The sequence below is a fragment of the Lepidochelys olivacea genome (genome assembly GCF_965140295.1).
Source record: "Lepidochelys olivacea isolate rLepOli2 genome assembly, chromosome: 1".
NCBI classification, from domain to species: domain Eukaryota; kingdom Metazoa; phylum Chordata; order Testudines; family Cheloniidae; genus Lepidochelys; species Lepidochelys olivacea.
Window position 1 is genome coordinate 33,473,253 of NC_140411.1, and position 20,366 is coordinate 33,493,618.

At 39.7% G+C, this 20,366-nt stretch overlaps 1 protein-coding gene across 1 annotated transcript in view; it reads right to left on the reverse strand.

Moving 5' to 3' along the window:
• Positions 1-20,366, reverse strand: part of PGR (progesterone receptor) — a 54,075-nt gene that overhangs the window by 16,194 nt on the left and 17,515 nt on the right. Inside the window, exon 3 of the mRNA XM_084613384.1 lies at positions 12,509-12,625. Coding sequence (XP_084469510.1) covers positions 12,509-12,625 — 117 coding nt within the window. The remainder of the gene's footprint in view (positions 1-12,508; positions 12,626-20,366) is intronic.

Here is a 20,366-nt window from a genome sequence, read left to right on the forward strand (position 1 = left end):
ATAATTTAATGACACATCAAAAAAACCAGATTCCCACAAAGCAGATTAACTCTTTTAGTATCTCTTACATTATTACACTTTTAACCTTGGAATATTGTTTCTTTCTGTTTTCTTTTCTTTTACAACTCCAAGTTACATATAATTCAAAAACCTTATAGAAAATTCTTAAAGTTTTGTTCCAGCGGAGAAAGAAATAGAAAGAAACACATGAAAATATACACATTAAACTTCCCACCATATATTCTATGTTACTGCAACCTGATAAAGTATTTCCTGGTTCAGTTCCTGCTGTCCTATCACATTCTGATGGCTGAGCCAATTGGTTTTGCAATTCAATTTCTGCTGAATGTGAGTCGATTATACTGTTTACATTGTTTTCCTCTACCCTCAGAAAAATGCAAATAGTTCCCCAGTACAAATAGAAGTTCCTTATTTCCCATTTCCATGCATAAAAGACTTTTGACTTGTCTAACTTCCACTCCTACCTGACATAGTTCTCTCTGCTAAAACAGGAGTGTGAGAATGGAACTCTCAGTATATGAGGAAGGTGGTAGGTAGTGTATATATAGAGAGACAACACTCAAAAAGAACTTCAACTATTAGTGAGTAACCTTTCTTCTTCTACACATTTCCAGTTAGTCACAACATCCAGGAAGTTGGACCTATGAGTACTATTTAAACAAAAAACGCAGAACTGCCCTCCCAAAGTAAGCGTCAGATCTAGATGTCAAGTGAAGAAAGCTGTGCAGAGTAAACAAATGTACATGTTTCCATTATGGAGGCATACCACAAGCGGGAATATTCAAAGGCCACCTTGCAGTTGGAGGAGGAAGAGCAGAGGTAATAGAAAGGTTAACAGTTAGCTGGATGGATTACGCTTCAGTTTTTTTGAAAGCTTTTTCTAGTACACTGTCAAATAGTTACTTACCACTAAAATATCCAGGTGTTAATTTACCCTTTGAAATGGAATCAGTATGCCATACTTTAAGCCAGATGTTTCATCTGTCTGTAGTGGAGTAAATCATTCTGGAAGCTGAGAATTTATAAATGGAATGTGTTTTTTCATAAACAATGGGAAGAGATCTCTCCATCCTCTTTGTCTTCTTTTCATTCTATTTCACAGTTCTGTTAGTTTAGGGCTGGATTTTTGTCTCTGTTACACACATTTTACAGAAGAGTAATTCCATTAGTTAAAAGAGTCACTCTTGATTTACACTGGTGTGAGAGGAGATTCAAACCCTCTGATTTCAAATTAGAGGGGGTATAGGTGAGTATATTTATAGCTAATCTAAAAACACAAAATCAGTTTTATAATGTCAAATAAATTTTCTAATTCTTCAGTATTATTCATCCATAAAAATGAGTACATGAATATTTAGCACACAAAAAAGGTGCACAGTTAAAAGTTAGATTACAACATTATTTGTGATCCTATATAATGCTTAAGACAAATAGGGAAGCATATTAAATATTTTTTCAAGGAAAAGAATCTGCTAATATCATAAATATACGGAATGGAATTTTCAAAAGCACTCAAGCAGTGATCTAACACTGCTCCCTGGGGAGTGAGTGGAGAGAGTCCAGTGAAGTCAGTGGTAAGATTCCCATTGATTTGTTATGCAGGAGATCAGAGTACATGATCACATTGGTTCCTTCTGTCCTTAGACTCAATGACTTCAATGACAGCACAATTAAGCCAGTGATGAGTGCTTTTGAAAATCCCTCCTTCAAAACTATTAACTGTTTTACATCAGTTGTCACTAAAGATAGTAGCAAAAAAAAAAAAAAAAAGAAGAGGCAAGCAGTCCTGGTCAGTGACTCCTTAGTAAAAAAACAAACCTGACACTCAAACCTGGGTCACAGCTGACCCAGATAAAGAAAAAAGGATTATATGCTATTACCTCCAGATGAAATGACATCACAACAAAGATGTCTAGTATTGTAAAGAATGCTGGAAATTTCCAACTAATTATAGTCAAAGAGTGTGTGGCTGGTGAGGGGTGTGTGGAAGGGGGAGAAAAAGCAGCAAGAGAAGATCTGACAGTTCAAGAATGACTTCATGGATCCATGGAAGTGAACTGAAGACAAGGTCAGCAGAGGTAATAAACCTGCAGATTCTTAGGGTGCCAGGCATGAGTAAAAAAAATGAAGCCTTAATGGTAATTTATGGATTTGTAATCACAGGGAATCTTCAGTAGTGAATGAATAAAGATACATGCTTCTAACGAATTAGAATGCAATAAAATAAGGACTAATTCACAGAATTGCGCAGATAATTGTTTCTGGAAATATAGTTAAGTGGCCTCCAGTATTGCATGCACACTGTTTGCAGAACTTTCCAGTCAACTGCAAGGGTGAGTCCTGCCAGACGCACATTAGCATTTGCAAAGGCTTGGCACCTGCTTCAGGCTAGTCATTCCACATTAAGCCTCTGTTGCTGAAATCTTAATGCCACACGAAAAAATGAGAGGTTTAACAATATATGGGTTTTTAAATTGTATTATACAAAATATTTAAAATTATTTCCTGCTCTAAGATGAACCAACATCCCAAATTAGTCCTATACTGAATAAATAATAGTAATGTCACTTTGGCACTAACTCATCATAACACATAACAGCTGTGTGCATTTTGTCAGCAAACCTTTGGTAGCTTCTGTCATTGGGGTGTTCAGTCACACCAGCAGCTTCATGGTACCCACAGTTCCCAAATCCACAATTTATTATACATTATTGGACAGTACATTAATAGTGCATGGGAACTGTGTACAACTACTGAATATAAACCAACAACATAATAAAAACGACTTAAATGATAAATGCTTAACATGCATACGTGAGATTCATTACATTGTTTTGGCGCATAATCCTGCACTTTGATTTTTCCTTTTAAGCATGTGTATAGAAGCAGATTACATGTCAGGTACCATGGTGCACCAGGCATTCTGTATTAGATAGCTAGTCTTCTCATAAGACACTAATGCCTCACCCTCTCCACAACCCGTAATCAGGCGAAAAATGTCAATGATTCATTATTTTTGACACCGTACCATGGTTTTTACTCCAAGGTCACTATGCTCCTCTGGTTCCATATGAGAGAACAAGTTCTATACACCTCAGAAGACTGTAAATATGCTAAGGGAACAAAGCAGAGGTAATACATCTTGATTTTAATAAAGCATTTGATTCAGTGTTTTAGGAAATATTACCTTGAAAATTGCATATGAGCACTGTCAGAGGGACTGAAAGCTAACTGAAAGGTGATTTTCTATCAGTAGGGCACAACAAGAAATCAGTGTTAGACATGGGTCATTTTTAAAGTCTTTGCTACTGATCTGGCAGAAAGGGCTAAAGAATATTATACTTCAAGCTGTGAACTGCAGTGAAGACAAAGAGATAACAGAGATCAAGAAGGGTTGAAAATATCAGCAAGAAAAAATAAAATGAGATTCAGCTTGGAAAAATAATTGGCAGCATAGATTCAGTGGAAGGGAAAAATCCAGAAAGCTGTAACAGTCAGAGAAAGCTGGGGCAACCGTATTCAGGAGACTGCATATAAGTTTGCAATGCAGTACAGAAACAACACAAGACAAATGTGATTGTGTACTACATATGCAGAAGTGTCATTCATGTGGGGCATGCATGCAGAAGCGCAAGGAGGTGACAAATTAATGTGTTCAGTTCTGGAATGATGTTACCAGAAAGCTAATGACAAAACTGAGGGAGTGACAACTCCAGGGGGAGAAGTGTCAGAATATAAAGGTCCACAGTATTTTAACTTTTTAATTACTAAAGAAGAAGAATTATTACTTAGGGTGCTATAAATGCAAATTAGACTGCAGTGTTTCTACAAGAGAGTTTGTGAGTACTCTACGGACCTATTTACTTACAGCACATCAAAATTAATTCTAAAATCATTCAGATGCATTTAACTGCTTAGAAATTCGTTTCTGAAAACATAGCTAATGTGTTGTTAATATAATATACACACAATCCAATTCACTCCTGTGCTAAGTAGACCATAAGAACAGGTAGCACTCAATAGAAGGTGCTGCTCAATAGCTGTCAGCGGAGGCTACACTCACTGCTCCCAGCAGTAAGTTTAGTCCAATGACTAAACAGCCATACATGCCAGTCTATACCAAGTGGGAATCATTAGATACTCATAGTCTCTGTAAAGTCTTGTAGCCTGTCTCAGGTTGGTTAAGCAATATTAAGTGTCGGCATTGAAGATTTCAATGCATGATTAAGGGGCTGCAGGGAAAGACCAAAAGAACTAAATATATATAGCTTGTTTAAGAACTGAAAGGGAGGTTTTGCACTATAGCAGGCTGCAAACAAACTGTGAGAAAATTGCTTAGATTGATGGTTAATGGAATGACATTAAGGAAAGGAAAAATATGGTTCTGATTCAACAAGATACTTAAGCACATGCCTAACTTAAAAACACAGTGCTGAGGTAGCATCAAGCATTCTCTCTCTCTCTCTCTTTCAGGTGCTTGGCTGGCTAGTTCTTGCTCACATGCTCAGGGTCTAACTAATCACCATATGTGAGGTCAGGAAGGATTTTTTCCCCAGGTAAGACTAGCAATGATCTTGGGGACTTCTTGCCTTCCTCTGCAGCATGTGTGTGGAGGTCACTTGTCAGGATTATTTGGGAATATCCCACCTAATCATTTCCCTGCCATAGAGGGGGACTCGAGCACTGGTACACTTTGATCTCCTCTATTCTCTGCCTGTGGTACACAACAGTCTAACCTCCAGTGGCTGTAAACGTCGGTCTAATTTTAGTAGTTGGATTTTGGTGCTGGTTGGTATTGGTGATATACAGGAGGTCAGACTAGATGATCTAGGTCCCTTATGCCCTTAAAGTCTAGGACACTATGGGTAGTTACATTACAGTTAACGGGGCAATTTATATCCTTAAAGTTAGGAATGTGCTTACGGATCTTTGCCCAGTTGGGGCCCAAATTAATTATGTGTATTATAGCTGTGCCCAGCATCTGGGCTTTCTTGTGCTAGCTAGCGTACAATCACACAGGTGGACACGGTTCCTGCCCCAACAACTTATACCCTTCTTAAAAATGAAAAGCAACAACTGAGTGTAACAAACAATAGAGGGCAGAGAAAGGATGATGGCAACCAATAATAGGAACAGGCCATCAGTGGCACAACTGGATGGCTCTCAGTCATTTATTCTGTGCTTTTATAATCCTCATTAAAAAATAACCCAACCATAAACCCCCCTTTTCCTTAACATTTGGGCCATTCCCGCGCAACATCCTTCTCTTGGAAAAAATATAAGGCTGAGCTTTCTATATAGATTTAGTACACTCCCATTTGATAGTACTTTTCGTCCTGTTTCTACATAAGCCTCTCTCCTCTTGAAACCTTGCACCACATGCTATACAAGGGGGAGGCTTTGGTCTCCGGAGGTGTCAGACGCAAGAGAGCAAAACTCCACTGAGCAATTATGGAGCATATGCTCTAATGTCAGTATGGTTTAGGGCAGTGAAGTCGCGTGCTCGCTATGCCCACCCAACAATCTCCCATCCCCCAGAGTCTGGAACTGCTGACGTCATTGGGCTGCTGAAGCTGTAAAGGTGCAGCTACCCCACCTGGTGCAGCTGAGAAAGGAGAGGAGATTGCTGGAGTTCTGGCTCTGCAAGGAGGTGTTATATCCCCTTTCCTTTGGCCCCATGTACTGCTGGATATGCCTTTCTGGTGAATATTGGGACATTCTTAAAGGATTTCTCCCCCAAGAAATCAGGTGGGAAACAGGACTATGTGGCGCTCCTGGGTGGGGAGATCTGCTGGAGTCATGCGCTCCCACAGACCTGGCTCTGTGTGGGTACGGGGGTGAGCAAGGACTCAAAACTCCTAACTCTGAGAACTGCGATAATGTGGAATAATCTCCCAAAATAAATGGAGGAGCTATTTCATTTTGGCACATGTAGAACAGGACTGGCCAAAACCCTAGAAAATATATACTGTGAGGAACAACCTTGCTGTGACAGATGAGGACAAACTAGATGACTCAATAAGCATTTTTCCTATCTATAATTTCTTTTTTCCTTGCACAGGGTTTTTTATTGAAGTCTACTGGATGGAAGTAGTTTTGATTCTGAAGACAATGTATGGCTCCAAATCTGCACTGTATTTAATACAGTACTAACTTTAAAACTCCAACAAAAGTACACTTTTTAGTATGGCCACAGAATGCTTCCATATAGTTTTGCTTCCAGTTTACACAGAAGGTGACTCACAGGAACAGCTTCCCCACAGACAGACAACAAATACTAAAGCCAGTAATGGTACTGGTACAATCTAAAGGTGTGTTTGGCATTAAGGCTCCAATGCTGCTCCCATTGATTTTAATGGTGCAGGATCAGGCCCTAAAATCCAGCCTCAATTGTCTCTATTATGTAAATCGATGGGTAAATGTGCCAAACTCACATTCATAAATCTACTAAATTCACACTCATTGCTCAACTCTTGTTCAAAGGGAATAATAAAAAAGTGCTGGAACTAGCAACAAAAGTGTATCATATAACAATTTTTATCACATTTTCTTTAAATTATCATTACTGCCCTCAAACAACGCAAGAGAGATTAGGATTATGAATGATATTGAAGCCTTACAAAACACTAGATTCCCAATCCTCTGCAAAAATTGAAAATGCTATTTACCTGTTCCAAATAACTTTCAGGTCAGTGTAAAAAATAAGGATATAAACTAGACATTTCATATTATGCTATTATTGAGGGGATCTGGTTTTCAGGAGCACTATGAATATCTTTTAAAGAGAAAATGTTCAGTATTCTCCCCCCCCGCCCCCATCTCCTGTATCTGTATGAATAAGTATATGAATTACTCAAGGGTTCCCAATTTTTTTTTCATCCTTGTCCCTTTTTAGGAACCTAGTGGGGTTTAAAAGTTAGGAAAATAAGTTTGAATGTTAAAGTGAAAGTGAATTTGCATTTCTTTGGTGGAAAGATCATTTTTAGCCTTTGCATTCCCTTTTGTTCAATATGAAGTGAATTTTGGCGCTGCGACCCTATTTATTGCACTTTTACCGCATAATTATCATGGGAATTATGGATCCCCAGCAGAAGGCAGTGGCACAGCATTGATACAGATGCCAGAGTGATAAAGGGACTATCACCCTAAGAATATGGATTGTTTAAATCATGCAGACTTATTTAAGTGTATAAGAAACTACAAGATTGTTACATATTTTAAAATATTGGTGTACTTGTTTTCTCAACTTTTTGCAGAAAGTATTAAGAATAGTAGTATAAAGAACCTCTTTGAAAGTGTATATGCTTAACCGCGGTTAAGCATACACTTTCAAAGAGGTTCTTTATACTACTACGGACAAACGTGGGATTTGTTCACCTGGGTAGGGGAACTAATGGGAAAATGTGGGTTTAAAAGCACAATGTTAATTTGCGGAAAGGTTTACAGCCGGTCAGTTTTACCTGATTTATTTCCAGCAGCATAATCTCTTTGAAGAATGAAAGCTATTCTCTGTTAATGTGAATATACATTTTCTTCTAAAATGTGTTACTGTCAGTTGGAAATGCAACATGACTAGCTGCTGTGACTGCTAAGCAGTCTAATACAGGTTAGGAAACAAAACACTTATTGTAATTCAATTGTGTTTATAATTTCTTATATTTTGAAACGTGATTGTTATTGCACAGCCTCTTGTCAGGCTCTCATGTGTCAGTATCTAGAATTTATGAATTTTCAACAGCGTTTGCTCTTATCATCTGCAGCAAGAAGCACAGATGTCTCATTCCTTTTTTCAAATCCTTACACTTGCATTAGGTAAATGGAAGACCAAGCATTTTTTTTCTAATCCAGCATCCACAAACACATGCAAAGTGCAGAAAAAGTCAAGCCTTCAGATTTAATCTTTCTATATACAATTGGCACCTAAAGCTGTGATGATCTGACAGATCTCCTGCGACAAACCGAGTTCCCAGAAGCACTTAGATGGGAGAACTCTCTGGAATTTCTAGATGCTGCAGAAAGTGAAGTTGATGACTCACCATGTGGCACACTCCCTGCTGAGAAGTACAGACTCAATACCCTCATCATGATAGGACCATGTGGGATGCTGTAGGTGTCATCTATACCTCATCAGACATAAAAACAGAGGCCACGACCACTTGTACTCATTAAAGACCTTGGGTGAGGTTCTGTGCTGCACTGAATTCAGTCCAGGAGGAGACAAGGTTCCAGGGGCTTTAAGCCCAGCCCAGTCTCTGGCATAATTTAGACAGCCCTGAAAAGCCCTTGTGATAGGTTCTATCAGGCCTTTTCTGGCCCTAGCTGGGGGTGTTGGTGCCTGGATACCTCCTGCTGAGAGTGGGTTTGTGTGTGTGTGGGGGGGGATGATAGGGGTGGGGGGGGGTGAGAAAACCTGGATTTGTGTTGGAAATGGCCCAACTTGATTATCATACACAGTGTAAGGAGAGTGATCACTTTAGATAAGCTATTACCAGCAGGAGAGTGGGGTGGACGGAGGTATTTTTTCATGCTTTGTGTGTATATAAAAAGATCTAACAAGGTCAGCTCCCAGACTGCTGCGCTGGGCATCACAAAATGGGGAAGAGATGGCCAGCCCTCTGTGGAGATAGAGGTGGTTAGGGACTATTTAGAAAAGCTGGACGTGCACAAGTCCATGGGGCCGGACGAGTTGCATCCGAGAGTGCTGAAGGAATTGGCGGCTGTGATTGCAGAGCCATTGGCCATTATCTTTGAAAACTCGTGGCGAACGGGGGAAGTCCCGGATGACTGGAAAAAGGCTAATGTAGTGCCAATCTTTAAAAAAGGGAAGAAGGAGGATCCTGGGAACTACAGGCCAGTCAGCCTCACCTCAGTCCCTGGAAAAATCATGGAGCAGGTCCTCAAAGAATCAATCCTGAAGCACTTGCATGAGAGGAAAGTGATCAGGAACAGCCAGCATGGATTCACCAAGGGAAGGTCATGCCTGACTAATCTAATCGCCTTTTATGATGAGATTACTGGTTCTGTGGATGAAGGGAAAGCAGTGGATGTATTGTTTATTGACTTTAGCAAAGCTTTTGACACGGTCTCCCACAGTATTCTTGTCAGCAAGTTAAGGAAGTATGGGCTGGATGAATTCACTGTAAGGTGGGTAGAAAGCTGGCTAGATTGTCGGGATCAACGGGTAGTGATCAATGGCTCCATGTCTAGTTGGCAGCCGGTATCAAGTGGAGTGCCCCAAGGGTCGGTCCTGGGGCCGGTTTTGTTCAATATCTTCATAAATGATCTGGAGGATGGTGTGGATTGCACTCTCAGCAAATTTGCGGATGATACTAAACTGGGAGGAGTGGTAGATACGCTGGAGGGGAGGGATAGGATACAGAAGGACCTAGACAAATTGGAGGATTGGGCCAAAAGAAATCTGATGAGGTTCAATAAGGATAAGTGCAGGGTCCTTCACTTAGGACGGAAGAACCCAATGCACAGCTACAGACTAGGGACCGAATGGCTAGGCAGCAGTTCTGCGGAAAAGGACCTAGGGTGACAGTGGACGAGAAGCTGGATATGTGTCAGCAGTGTGCCCTTGTTGCCAAGAAGGCCAATGGCATTTTGGGATGTATAAGTAGGGGCATAGCGAGCAGATCGAGGGACATGATCGTTCCCCTCTATTCGACATTGGTGAGGCCTCATCTGGAGTACTGTGTCCAGTTTTGGGCCCCACACTTCAAGAAGGATGTGGATAAATTGGAGAGAGTCCAGCGAAGGGCAACAAAAATGATTAGGGGTCTGGAACACATGAGTTATGAGGAGAGGCTGAGGGAGCTGGGATTGTTTAGCCTGCAGAAGAGAAGAATGAGGGGGGATTTGATAGCTGCTTTCAACTACCTGAAAGTGGGTTCCAAAGAGGATGGCTCTAGACTGTTCTCAATGGTAGCAGATGACAGAACGAGGAGTAATGGTCTCAAGTTGCAGTGGGGGAGGTTTAGATTGGATATTAGGAAAAACTTTTTCACTAAGAGGGTGGTGAAACACTGGAATGCGTTACCTAGGGAGGTGGTAGAATCTCCTTCCTTAGAGGTTTTTAAGGTCAGGCTTGACAAAGCCCTGGCTGGGATGATTTAACTGGGAATTGGTCCTGCTTCGAGCAGGGGGTTGGACTAGATGACCTTCTGGGGTCCCTTCCAACCCTGATATTCTATGATTCTATGATCTTCTACACTTTCCACAGTATGCATCCGATGAAGTGAGCTGTAGCTCACGAAAGCTTATGCTCAAATAAATTGGTTAGTCTCTAAGGTGCCACAAGTACTCCTTTCCTCCTGCTGAAGGAAACCTACTCAGAGCAGGCTAGAAGGGCCAGGAGGAGACAGTGACCAAGTGGGATCCAGCAACCCAGCGAGCAGTCTTGTCAGCTTCTTCTCAGGGCCCAGGAGCAGTGCTGGGTGAGACTGGGGCAGTGCAGGAGCTCATCAGTTCTAGCTTAGAACCCCAGTGCCCAGTCAGAGCCTTGCCCTCAAGCACTGCAACTAAGTGGTTGCCTTTGAGTTTCGCTTATTTAAAGGCACAGACAAATTATGAGTTGTGTTATCCTCTGTTAACCGTTCAGAGACTGATGCCACACTTGTAGCATGGGCCACCCTGCTTCAAGAGGTGGCCACAACTTGTGGACTAAAGGAGAAAGCACCTGCAGTACACCACCCACTCCCAATGTTCTCCTGCCATCCCCTGCTCTGTCCATGACAAACCATTTGCACCCTTACGCCCTTCAAAGTTAAGTTAAACAGGAACATGGCACTCTTGTTCCAGCATAAGAATGTCCACACATGGAGTTATTCCTGAGTAACTTCATATGTAGAGAAGCCCTTAGACCCCACAGCCTGCAAACTCATAAACATGTACTTAACTTTATGCATATGAATAGTCCCTCTTTACTAAATGCAAAAGTGTCTGGGTGATATCCACACCTGTGGAAGAAGCTGGGTGTTTCCCACTGTAAAGTGTGGATTCCAGGGTATTCACAGGAGGCAAGAGATTTTGGCATGGATATTTTTTACCCCCACTGTACTGCCAAACTCACACTGATTCTTGAACAGCTCAGTTCTTTGTGGCCACTGCTCCTGAGCTCCCCTAAAGGGAGGAGACAAACATCCAATTTTTAAAGAGGAAACCAAGAGGAAACAGTGTCTTAGTCCATCTAGATATTTTAGCTTTTTTTTTGTGTGGTGTTTGTTTACAGAGTAGATGCACAATCCCGAATAACCCAGGCAGTTTCTCCACCCCCATCCACCCAACTTTGCAAAGCCTAAACCCCAGAGGGTCTTCAGTGGGAATTGGAGATAGGGAAGCATACTGTAAATGGCAATTTCCCTTCCATACCCCTAATCCCAAGCCCCATATGTGGGTACAAGCTCCTTCTCCCCTTCATGTGCAGATGTAAAGGTGACACATAGAGCCCTATGCCCTAAATATCTACCACCCACAGTGTAATCTTGATTTTTTTCCAGCTGAAACAAGTTAGTTAAAAAAAAATCTAATAGGTTCTACAGCTCTAAATGAATGCCATTCAAGACATACTAGTTTATTCTGTCTCTTCTTTCTTTGTATTTTTAAAATTATTGTTTTAATTCTCTTCTATTATTCGGGTTTATCCATTTTTCTCCATTCTACCATCCTCGAATAGCTCTTTTCTTATCATCTTAGCCATACATTTTCAAAAGCTGTGCACGGTTAATGGGAGTTACCGTCTAAAATGCTACATCAGCAGTTTGAAAAATACAGGGATATGTATCTGTCCTTTCTGCATGTAAGCACTCCAAAACTTACCGTGTGACTGGACTGTCTCCCTATAAGGCAGTGGCTCCCAGGCTGTGGGTCTGCTGAAGCAGTGTTCAGCTTTCCACTGGCTTTGCTTGCAGTTACCCAGAAAAAGCAGAATGCTGTCTATACCAACCTCTCTGTTTTATTACTATATACCAGGGCAGACTGGAGTTCTCAGCTCTCAGTATCCAGTCCATGTAGGGCCAGAGCTAACAAGCCCTCTCCCTACTCACTAAAGCAGAAGGACAGAATGCTGCTGCCATCCACCCAGACGAAAGGTGGATAGAGACACAGAGAGTGAACTACTTTATTTTCAATTCCCACTTATTTCCTAAAACAAGTTCTCCAACTCCAAAAAAATAAAATAAAAACAAATAAAAGCCTGCAAGATCAGTCCATGTTAGTGAGCCACCTATGTATATGCAATACAAGACAAACTTTGCTCCAGAAAGAGAATTCATTTGAAGGTGTTTTTATTCAGAAGAATTTAAAATGAGTTTAAAACTATTTAAAATACCCAGACAAATTATCCCTCTAGAAATATATTTTCCTTAACTTAATGTCCTTTATTTAAGTCATTGAAGTTCCAAAGTAGTAATATTTACACTAAATGGATTGCAGTAAAGTTCCTGATTGGTTATTTTTCTGAATCCAGGCTTTACAAGAATCTTACCTCCAAGGACCATGCCAGCTTGACAGCACTTCCTCAAGCGACATGCTGGACAGTTCTTCCTACGAATCTTATCAACTATGCAGTCATTCCTTCCAGCACATAAATAATTATGCTGTCCTGTAAACAAGAAAAATCCAGAATTAACACAAAGTTTCTGATTGTGTCACGTCTCTCTCTCTGATCCAATGTATGGTGAGCCAAAAATTAAAAAGGCTTCAAACCAAAGGCTGACTGTCCCATTACAAGAATCACTAGAGATTTTTTTAACGTCATCTTTCAGATATTACCATCTGACACAGTTTTATTATAGTAATTGTTTTGGCTTCTTTATGGTTCACCAGTCTTCTATAGTTCCAAAATAGGGCACGGCCAGTATATACTGTTCACGTTACTGTACAATCGACATTTCATACATAAATCAGGTAACAGTACCGAATCTGGGATTTCTCCATTTCTGGGTCTTTTCTCGGATCTTATTTCCCTCCTTGTAAAACATTGTTTCTCCTTTTCCTAGGGTAATTGAGGGTGCTTTCCTTTGAGGGGTCGGGCACCTCCTGCAAGGGGATGAGTATCCTCAACTCCTGCTTCAGGCCACAGAAGCTGGGGCACTCAGCATCCCAGGAGTGGGCCCTGTTAGAATGCTACATTTGCCCTGCAGCCCTTTTCACTGATCTTGAAAAATGTCTATTCCTTTTTCAATTCTATTTGTTATCCTCCACATTTTACAGCAGATAGGAACACCAAACCCAGTACTTAATTTGTGCCAGGGCTTGAAAGTAAATAAAATTGCTTGAGCCCCAGCATCTCTTTCATTATAAACTAAGCACTGACCAAACCCATTATATATTGGCAGGCTTAATGCACAATACTGGCAAAACAAAAAATATGCTCATGTCTTCTATAAAAGTTATGAAATAGTAGAAATTATTTTTTTTGAGAAAAACATGTAACAGTGACATCTAAAGGGAATACACACAAAAGAAATGTATATGTACTTCTATTTATCGACCTAACATACTTGTATGGCCACCATTGCAGAAATGTATATGTACTTTTATAATATCTACCTAACATACTTGTATGGCCACCATTGCCACAGTATCTGAGCATCTCACAATCTTTAATTTATTTTTATGCTAGCAACACCACTGTAAGGTAAGAAAGTACTATTACCTCAATTTTACAGATGGCAAACTAAGGCCCAGATGCCAGATTTTAAAAGGTATTTAGGCATTGCTGTGCTCATTGTTGCAATGCCTAACTGATTCAGGTGCCTAAATCTCATTTTCAAAAAGGATTTGGGCACTTAAATCTCTTCAACTGCCAATGAGATTTTGGCTCCTAAGTGCCTAAATACCTGTGAAAATGAGATTTAGATTCATAAATCAGCTAGACATCGCAATGCTGAGTACTGCAACTCTTAAATACCGTTTAATCTGGGCCAGAGAGACTAAATGACTTACCCAAATTCACATTAGAAGTATCTATCATAGGAGAAATTGAACCCAGGTCTCATGAATCCCAGGCTGGTACCTGAACCACTGTCCAACGTTCACTCTTCTACCTTTGTCTGTTAGTTATTCCAAGAAAATACAGCATTTGACATATAAACAAGTTCATTAAACTTTTTTTTAATCAGGCAAAGGAGTGGTACAGGTCCAAAATGGTATCAATCATTGTTGGGATACTGTGTCCAGTTCTGGTGCCCACAGTTTAAGAAGGATGTTGATAAATTGGACAGGGTTCACAGAAGAATCACAGGAATGATTAAAGGATTAGAAAACATGTCTTAGAGTGATAGACTCAATAAGCTCAATCTATTTAGCTCAACAAAGCAACAGTTATGGGGTGACTTGATTACAGTCTGTAAGTACCTACATAGGGAATATTTAATATTGGTCCCTTCAAAATCTAGCAGAGAAAGATATAACACAATTCAATGGCTAGAAGTTGAAGCTAGACACATTCAGACTAGAAATAAGGTATACAGTTTTAATGGTGAGAGCAATTAATCATTTAAAACAAATTACCAAGGGTTGTGCTGAATTTGCCATCACTGACAATTATTAAATCAAGATTGGATATTTTTCTAAAATATATGCTCTACGAATTACTTTGGGGAAGTTCTATGATCTGTGCTATACATGAAGTCAAACTAGATCAGGGTTTGGCAACCTTTGGCACGCGGCCTGCAAGGGTAAGCCCCCTGATGGGCCGGGCTGGTTTGTTTACCTGTCGGGTCCGCAGTTTCGGCCGATTGAAGCTCTTACTGGCCCCGGTTCATCGTTCCAGGCCAATGGGGGCTCCGGGAAGTGGCACGGGCCAAGGGATGTGCTGGCCGCCACTTCCCGCAGCCCCTATTGGCCTGGAAGACAAACTGCGGCAGGTGGGAGCTGCGATCGCCCAAACCTGTGGACGTTACAGGTAAACAAACAGGCCTGGCCAGGCAGGGGGCTTACCCTGGCGGGCCGCATGCCAAAGGTTGCCGATCCCTGAACTAGATGATCACAGTGATTTCTTCTGATCTTAGAATCTAAGGATCAATGAACTTTTTATATATCTGTAGTCCCACTGAGCTCAACCATATAGGCTAGAAACTTTTTTTTTAAATGAAACATCAGACTCTGGCACACAATTCTGTGTCAAGAGGTGAATTCTATTGCAAATTGTGGTTCCAGAACACATAGGCCCTGACCATAATATACATTCAATGAGAAAAAACTTTTACAGATTTTTACAATCCCATGCCTGATTCAGATTGATTCCAATACTGATTTGTTTGCTTATTTTCCATAATCCCTTTTTGGTGACTTTAATGCTGTTCTTACCATAGAGCAGCCACTTGTCTATACCAAAAAATTCATAATAGAAAACTTCTCAATTATAACCTGCTTTAGTGATACAGGGTGCTACATTATTTTAAGAAACTGCCAGAAGCTGATTATACAACTTGTTGCATCAAACTTGTTGCATCACCAGGAAGAGGCTAGCAGACTGCAGCAGCCCCACAGAAGCATAAAGAATAAGAAGATCATATCCAAATGACAAGTCCTTTTTTAAACAGTTCACATGGGGTGTTCCTTAAATGGAAACAAAATCAGTGAAGGCCAGGAACCATTCGAAGTGTTGAAAATGGTAGAACAAACAGCAACAGCTGGACACTAAGGAAGGAAAAGTTTAGTTAGGTATCATGAATCTGTTCTTAACAGTAAATGCATTTGGAGAGTGGAACAGAATCCAAAGGGAAATTCTTTGGGCACCAAAAAGATTCAAGAACCACTAGTGCAAGCAAGGCAGAAGCAGGTGGATCAGACTGAATCATGTACAAAGTTGTCTTTTCTGGTCTTGCAATTTTTAGGATTTGGGTATTCTTCCTGATGTTACGGATACTTTCTTGCTTCAGTTGATTTTCCTTAGCAAAAACAAAGTTTTAAAATTGGACTGTAAAGAATTTTAGTCAAACTGAAAGAGTTGTGTAATTATTTGAATGTTAGGCTTTATTTTGTGTGTGTTAAAATTGAATCTTGTTGTCTTGATGATATTTTAATGTGAATTACATTCCAGCAATGCTGTCATCTTATTAGCATTCCATTGCCAAGATATAATGTTGTAGTCAAATACAACAAATAATAATGATGGCCCAGTTCTTCTCTCATTCAAATCAAATTCAAAATTATGCTCTAAAGTATTATCATTCTATCCCATGATTATTTGATTGAAACTGTATTGCGAATCATTTTAATTATGGATGGGTCAACCTGACTGGATAAAACAATCAATCCCAACCTTCACTCATCCATCCAAATTAACCTCACACTTATTTTTTGGTGTTTAAAACTTTTTAAATTTCCCCCACTTCCATGTTTCGGTACCTCCTAATTCTAACCAGGACTCCAAGTAAGTGGAAGTATCAAAATATCAATAGAAAAACATGTTAGTTGGACATTGTCAGCTCAATTATGTGGAGCAAAAAAGGTATGGATCAAGTACAAGGAAGCATCCAACCTTGTGAAATTTGTGTTCCTCCTTTCTGGTGTGGACCTGCGAATGTTGTTTCAATCGTCGTTTCTTTTCATGTGTGTATTTATTTTCAGAGCAGTATTAGTTTGATTTAGCTATTTACTGCCAGTGGTAGTAAACAAGTCTGAGATGGTCGTTATGTAATTCAGCTACTGTTTTTTGTATCCCCTTTCTTTGCCCACTTCTGGTAAAATAAGTATGTGTTAAGCAAGACTTGTTCTACAGATGAACAGTAAGGACAATCTGAAAATGTGCTCTCAGTAACAGGTACAACTATGAGTATCTACTTCATGAGAAAGTAGGCATTTTCTTCTGGCAAGATGCCAAGAATTACTGACAAACCATCCAAAATAGAATGTTTTTAGTTTTTGTTTTTAATGTTTACATTCCCTTTTTAGAATTGTTGTAGCCGTGTTGGTCTCAGGATATTAGAAAGACAAGGTAGGTAAGGTAATATCTTTTATTGGACCAACTTCTGTTGGTGAGAGACACAAACTTACACAGGACTCTTCCTCCATTGTTACGGTTGCCTTCTTCCATCACATCCGCTCCACGATTCCGTTTTTTTCCCCAGTAAAACATTAAAGAGCAACAAAACAACGCTTCATATTTCTGGCAACAGACCAAGAAGCAGAATGCTTATTTTTAACCATATCCCTCTCCTTCATAGTCTGTGCAATATTTAGTTGATCTCTCCCCTACTTTGCCTTAGTTAGCTCTGAAAGCCCTCTCAGTATTTCTCTATGCTACAGAGGCTTTAAGAGAAGAAATAGGGCATACTCAGTATGTATCTAGTTTTGAAATGATTTTATTGGTTGGAATGATTTTATGGGCCTATACTATATGCAGTGATATGTCAGAGTTTGCCTGCTGTCTCAAATATTGATACTTTCAGGAAACTCAAGTATAAGTAAGCCATCAGTAGGAACACACATAAAAGTTTTCCCTCTGGAAGTATCCCTTATGGAGCACTGAGGAGCCTTTTATTTTTTTATGTCCCTACCAAGACCTACATAAGCATCCACCATCCTTTCAACCAAGAAAATAGTTCCAGACTCACTTTTGACTGTGGCCATGTTTCTCGTTAGCTATTCAAATGCCTTGATATTGACCAATGACAATTTATCCTCTGTCCCTTGAACACCACAAACAACTACTTCTGAATATGAACAAACCAAGACAAGAAAATCAAGATAAGTCTCTGTCAAGGTTCCTTCCCCACTCCGAACTCTAGGGTACAGATGTGGGGACCCGCATGAAAGACCCCCTAAGTTTATTTCTACCAGCTTAGGTTAAAACTTCCACAAGGCACAAAGTCTTTCCCCTTGGATTAGGTAAAATGCTGCCATCACCAAGTGTTTTAGACAAAGAACAGGGAAGGACCACTTGGAGTTCCTATTTCCCCAAAATATCCCCCCAAGCCCTTACACCCCCTTTCCTGGGGAGGCTTGAGAATAAACAAGATGAGCACAAACTCCTTGGATTTTTAAGACCCAAAAAAACCCAGTCAGATTCTTCAAAATCAGAACTTTATTAGAAGAACAAAAAAAAAGATAAGAGAACAACTCTGTAAGATCAGAATGGAAGATAATCTTACAGGCAGTCAGATTTAAAACATAGAGAATCCCTCTAGGCAAAACCTTAAGTTACAAAAAGGCACAAAAACAGGAATACATATTCCCTCCAGCACAGTGAATTTACAAGCCAAAACAAAGAAAACCTAATGCATTTTCTAGTTAGATTACTTACTAACTTTAAAGGAGTTGGAGGCTTGCATCCTTGATCTGTTCCCAGCAAAGGTATCACACAGACAGAAAAAAACCTCCCCCCCCTCCAGATTTGAAAGAATCTTGTCCCCTCAATAGCCAGTTTGGGTAGGTGCCAGCGGGGTTACCTTAGCTTCTTAACCCTTTACAGGTGAAAGGATTTTTCCTCTGGCCAGGAGGGATTTTATAGCACTGTATACAGAAAGGTGGTTACCCTTCCCTTTATATTTATGACAATGTCCAACATGGCCCATATTCCTTAAATCATCAAATTGTATCTTTTAGATAAACAAGAAAATGCTGAAGCTGATGCTATCTTGTGAAACTTTATGGAGCAGAATTCTATATAATTGTAAGATTATCTTCTTATATGTTCAAGAGTGCTGTAAGTAGATTTTAGGTACACATACTCAGAATAAAGTTTAAAATGTATCCATGATACCAGCATATACAACTTTAAAAAAAAAGTTATATCCATAAATAGTAAAACCTCAGTTTCATGTCTCATAAATAAGACTGTAGTGCGAGCTGGAGCACTGATACAGTTGTGACCAAAAGAGAAGAGTGCAATGTACCAAATTACCAACACATTTTTTTTTGCTGCATCTTCAGTAAATGTTCCTTGGAGGTTTCTTATCCAATTTCTGGCCTGACCTATCTTACCCTGCGTAATCTGACCAGAGCCAGTAGAAGATGGTAATATCACAGGCCTATACTTTTTAAAATTCCTCTTCCAGTCTAATTATCCATGCTGAGTCTCAACCAAAAAGTAATTATTTTTGGACATTTGAACCACATCAGTTCTGTGATTTTTAGTTATTAAAAGCATAGGGAAAAATCCCTTATCGTTAACTCCCAAATTTCCAATTAGAAACTATGTATTCAAAAGGTAGAAGCCTCAGTTAGTAGAATTTAGCTACATGGTGACGCTCAAGAAAGTTAAGGCAAATCAACTAAAGATGTGAAGTTAATTCACATAAATTAAAGTGCATTAACCTCCACATACACCCTTGGGTGGATGGTTTCATTCAGGAGTAAAGTTGCTTTAGTTCACTGTAACTAAATCCTCCTCCATGTTACATACAATAGACCTGATTCTCTTCTCATTTTATAATAATTTTATGACAGCAGGGGTGCTGAAACTAGGGGTTCTGAGGGGCGTCCAGCAGCACCGCCTGGCTTCAAGTGGTTTCCATTATATACAGGGTTTACAGTTTTGTTCAGTAGCTTTCAGCACCCACAGTATAAAAGTTGTTCCAATGCTATTGTATGACAGTGTAAATCAAGTTGCACAGGCATAAAACTGATATAATGGAGTGGAGAAGCAGGTCTACTGCACGTACCATGCTAAAACTTCAAGATGGTACTGTTGAACTAATTTTTAAAATGGAAATGTACCAAGAAAACTGCTACAGAAACACATACTTCACATATTTTACTGAAGACCGCTTATCTGCCCTGCGGTTTCTCACTTGAAGTTACTTCCATAGGGTTCTATTTGGCCATCCTTCCTATTCCATCTGTATGTGAGGCCACTAGGAGACACTGAAGTTGGGTTTGCATTGCAATGGTATCAATAAGGGTTAACCATTTGACTGAGCTATGATATGGAATGTCTTTCATTTTCACAAGCTTAAGTAGATTTAGAATTTAAAATCCATTAACTACTATTGGGTATTAGTTGTGAACGGTAAATCCTTTATTATCAGCTTTATCAATATAATTGATTAGATATTTCCCTTATGCCTCCAAAATTTCAATAGTAAAATAGAGAAACAAAGACCGCCTATGGCAAAAAAGATCCACTGGGATTTCAGTGTTAATATCAGTGGGCTTTGGGACTATGCTTCACTTATAAGAGGCTAATGCAGTGAGGTTTCTGATTTCAGAAAATGTTGTATTCATGTATGGTAAAAGTATCCAGACCACAGGATAGGCATTTCTTTCTTGTATAATAAATGAAAATAAAAAAATAAATAAATGACCTACATTTGCCAGTGAGAAGACAAGGAATAACTGAAGAAGGATTAACTGAACAAAAGCAAGGTGCTAGACTAAGATTATTCAAATTA